Source organism: Salvelinus sp. IW2-2015, linkage group LG7, assembly GCF_002910315.2.
Source record: "Salvelinus sp. IW2-2015 linkage group LG7, ASM291031v2, whole genome shotgun sequence".
In the NCBI taxonomy this organism is placed as follows: domain Eukaryota; kingdom Metazoa; phylum Chordata; class Actinopteri; order Salmoniformes; family Salmonidae; genus Salvelinus; species Salvelinus sp. IW2-2015.
In genome coordinates, this window is record NC_036847.1 from 30,097,577 (window position 1) to 30,101,925 (window position 4,349).

Here is a 4,349-nt window from a genome sequence, read left to right on the forward strand (position 1 = left end):
GGGGGAAGAGAGGGGAGAGTTTCTGTGGAGGGAGGGGAAGAAGAGAGGGGAGTGTTTACTGTAGGGACGGGGAGTGTTACTGTTGAGGAAGGAGGGGTGGGGGAGAGGGGGGGGGGGTTTAATCGTTGAGGGAGGGGGAGAGAGGGCGAGCAGGTTACTTTTGAGGGAGAGGGGAGAGAGGGGTCTCCTTTCCATCCCTCTAGTCCAGGTCTATGGTCATCCAGCTCTATGGTCATCCAGCTCTATGGTCATCCAGCTCTATGGTCATCCAGCTCTATGGTCATCCAGCTCTATGGTCATCCAGCTCTATGATCACCCAGATCTATGGTCATCCAGCTCTGTGGTCACCCAGCTCTGTGGTCACCCAGCTCTATGATCATCCATTGTTAAGCTAGCGTATTTTTCCTGCTCTAGTTCTGCACCAAAAATATGTGTCTGCTGCTGTGTGTCCACTGCTGCCCTTTGCCTTAGTTTAACTGAGAAATCCCAGTCGTTGACTTAGAGAGTTATCATTCCTCTTCTCTTGAGCTCTTATGTGACCTTTGCCCCCTCCCTCCATCTCTCTTGTTCTCTCTCCCTCCTCTCCCTCCCTCCAGACTCATACTCAGCGGCAGGCAGCGACGGTAGCATCTCCACCTCCGTGGCGTCCCTGCCGCCGACCCTGACGGTGTCCTGTAGCTCCGCCCCCAGCTCCCCAGGCTCGCGACGTTCCGTAAGCACCTTGAAGAAGTGGCTGACCAATCCAGTCCGCAAGCTCAGCGCTGGGGCCGTCAACATCTCAGCCAGCTCCAAGGGGGAGCGGCAGGTCAGGAAGTTGGATGGGGGAAGCAAATCCCCTCCTCCTATTCCCCCCTCTAGGCACAGTCATGACCTGGGCCTGGGAGGGCTGGGGCTTGGCAGACCCCTAGGATCAGAGGACCACCTCACCACCATACTACCCATCACACACAACGAGATGGTGAGTGGAGAGGCATTGCTAAGCACCAGTTTAACCTTTGTAAAGGTAGAGAACACTAGGGATACAAACACCTACATTACATACAAGTACATACAGTACCAGTCAAAAGTTTGGACACACCTACTCATTAAAGGGTTTTTCTTTAGAATAATAGTGAAGACAAAACTATCAAACTATCAAATAACACATATGGAGTAACCAAAAAAAACGCAGAGTGAAGGAAAAGCAGCCAAKYAGTGCTCACCTAATGTGGGAACTCCTTCAAGACTGTTAGAAAAGCATTCCAGGTGAAGCTGGTTAAGAGAATGCCAAGAGTGTGCAAAGCTGTCATCAAGGCAAAGGGTGGCTACTTTGAAAAATCTCAAACACTTTAAAAGTGTAACACTTTTTTGGTTACTACATGATTCCATATGTGTTATTTCATAGTTTTGATGTCTTCACTATTATTCTACAATGTAGAAAATAGTAAAAATATAGAAAAACTCTTGAATGAGTAGGTGTGTCCAAACTTGTGACGGGTACTGTACATACAGGGTACATACAATGGGGACTAGCTACTCTACATTGGGACTATTGGGACTATGGGTACTGACAGATTTGAAATGGACCTCATAAGTCAACTCATCAGTATAATGTGTGGAAATCCCTTGATATCTTTATCACAAGATAGGCCTATTAACAATAGGCTGATTGAATGAGGAGCGGATGTCGTCAACCTTCTTTTCAAAGTGGTTGACAAAGTCATCCGCAGAGAGGGAGAGGTGGAGGATTAAGGAGGGAGGATAAGGTGGAAAATAGTTTCCTAGAGTTAGAGGCAGAAACTTGAAATGTAGTGATAMAAAGTGGCTMTAGCAGCAGATACAGAGGAAGAGGAGGTAGAGAGGAGGGGGTGAAAGGATGATAGGTCCTCTGGAAGATTTGTTTTCCTCCATTTCCGCTCAGCTGCCTGCAGCCCTGTTCTGTAAGTTTGTAATGAGACTCAGCCACGGAGCAMGAGGGGAGGGCCGAGCAGGCCGGGAGGAAAGGGGACAGTACGAGTCATAGGATGCGGAAAGGGAGGAGAGTAGGGTCGAAGAGGCAGAATCCGGAGACAGGAGGGAGAAGGATTTAGCAGAAGGCAGAGATGATAGGATAGAAGAGGAGAGAGTAGTGGGAGAGCGAGAGTGAAGTTTGTGATGGCACATGACCATCTGGGTAGGGGCTGAGTGGTAATGGTTGGAGGAAAGGAGACGACGGAGACGGAAACAGCATGACCACCTGGGTAGGGGCTGTAGTGGTTAGGGTTGGAGGAAAGGAGAAGAAAAGGAAAAGATGAATCTGGGTAGGGGCTGAGTGGGTAGGGTTGGAGGAAAGGGAGAAAGAAAAGGAAACAGCATGACATGCTGGGTAGTGGGCTGAGTGGTTAGGGTGGAGGAAAGGAGACAGAGAAGAAACAACATGACTCTGGGTAGGGGGCTGCGTGGTTAGGTGTTGGAGGAAAGGAGAAGAAAAGGAAACAGCATGACATCTGGGTAGGGGCTGAGCTGGTTAGGGTTGGAGGAAAGGAGACGAGAAGGAAACAACATGACGCATCTGGTAGGGGCTGAGTGGTTAGGGTGGAGGAAAGGGAGAACGAAGAAGGAAACAACATGACATCTGGGTAGGGGGCTGAGTGGTTGGGTTGGGGAAAGGAGACAGAGAGGAAAACAACATGACTCTGTGGTAGGGGCTGAGGTGGTTAGGGTTGGAGGAAAAGGAGCAAGAGAAGGAAACAACATGGACCATCTGGGTAGGGGCTGAGTGGTTAGGGTTGGGGAAAGGAGACAGAGAAGAAACAACAATGACCATCTGGGGTAGGGGGCTGAGTGGTTAGGGTGGCGGATAAGGAGACAAAAGAGGAAAACAACATTGACCATGCTGGGTAGGGGCTGAAGTGGTTAGGGTTGGAGAAAGGAGCCAGAGAAGGAAACAACTGACCATCTGGGTAGGGGGCTGAGTGGTTAGGGTTGCGAGGAAAGGATGACAGAGAAGGAAACAACATGACCATCTGGGTAGGGGCTGAGTGGTTAAGGGTTGGAGGAAAGGAGACAGAGAAGGAACAACATGAACTCTGGGTAGGGGCTGAGTGGTTAGGGTTGGAGGAAAGGAGACAGAGAAGGAAACAACATGACGCATCTGGGTTAGGGCTGATGGTTAGGGGTTGGAGAAAGAGACAGAGAAGGAAACAACTGACCATCTGGTAGGGGCTGAGTGGTTAGGGTTGGGAGGAAGGAGACAGAAAAGGAAACAACATGACATCTGGGTAGGGGCTGAGTGGTTCGGGTTGGAGGAAAGGAGAAAAAAAAAAAAAAAAAAAACAGGAAGGACAGGGGTGGGGAAAAACCAAAAAACCAAAATGGGGGAAAAAAAAAAAAACCCCAATCTGGGTAGGGGCTGAGTGGTTTAGGGTTGGAGGAAGGGAGACAGAGAAGGAAAAACATGGACACTACTGGGGTGGTGAGCTGGTTAGGGTTGGGGAAAGGAGACAGAAAAGGAAAACACATGACGCATGCTGGTAGGGGCTGAGTGGGCTTTAGGGGTTGGAGGGAAGGAGACAGCGAAGGAAACAACATGACCATCTGGGTAGGGGCCTATGGTGGTTAGGGTTGGAGAAGGAGACAGAGAAGGAAACAACATGACCATCTGGGTAGGGTGTAGAGTGGTTAGGGTTGGAGGAAAGGAGACAGAGACAGGAAACAACATGACCATCTGGGTAGGGGACTGAGTGGGTTAGGGTTGGAGGAAAGGAGACCAGAGAAGGAAAACAACATGACCATCTGAGTAGGGGGCTGACGTGGTTAGGGTTGGAGGAAACGGAGACAGAGAAGGAAAAAACATGACCATCTGGGTAGGTGGGCTGGAGTGAGTTAGGGTTGGAGGAAAGGAAAGAACAGAGAAGGAAACAACATGACCATCTGCGGTAGGGGCTGAGTGGTTAGGGTTGGAGGGAAAGGAGAACAGAGAAGGAAACAACATGACATCTGGGTAGGGGCTGAGTGGTTAGGGTTGGAGGAAAGGAGACCAGAGAAGGAAACAACCATGACCATCTGAGGTAGGGGCGCTGAGTGGTTTAGGGTTGGAGGAAAAGGAGACACGAGAAGGAAACAACATGACCATCTGGGTAGGGGCTGAGTGTGTTAGGGTTGGAGGAAAGGAGACAGATGAGGAAAACAACCATGACCACTTCTGGGTATGGGCTGAGTGGTTAGGGTTTGGAGGAAGGAGACGAAAAGGAAACAACATGACCATCTGGGTAAGGGGGCTGAGTGGTTAGGGTTGGAGGAAAGGAGAAGAGAAGAAACAACATGACTCTGGGTGGGGGGCTGAAGTGGTTAGGTGTTTGGTAGGAAAGGAGATCTAGAGTTGGTCTGGT

General features: G+C 49.9%; 1 protein-coding gene across 1 annotated transcript in view; it reads left to right on the forward strand.

The window, feature by feature from the left end:
• The first annotated feature begins 292 nt into the window (after positions 1-292).
• Positions 293-4,349, forward strand: part of arhgef25a (Rho guanine nucleotide exchange factor (GEF) 25a) — a 34,408-nt gene continuing 30,351 nt past the window's right edge. The window contains exons 1-2 of the mRNA XM_023990550.2: positions 293-359; positions 597-958. Coding sequence (XP_023846318.1) covers positions 293-359; positions 597-958 — 429 coding nt within the window. The remainder of the gene's footprint in view (positions 360-596; positions 959-4,349) is intronic.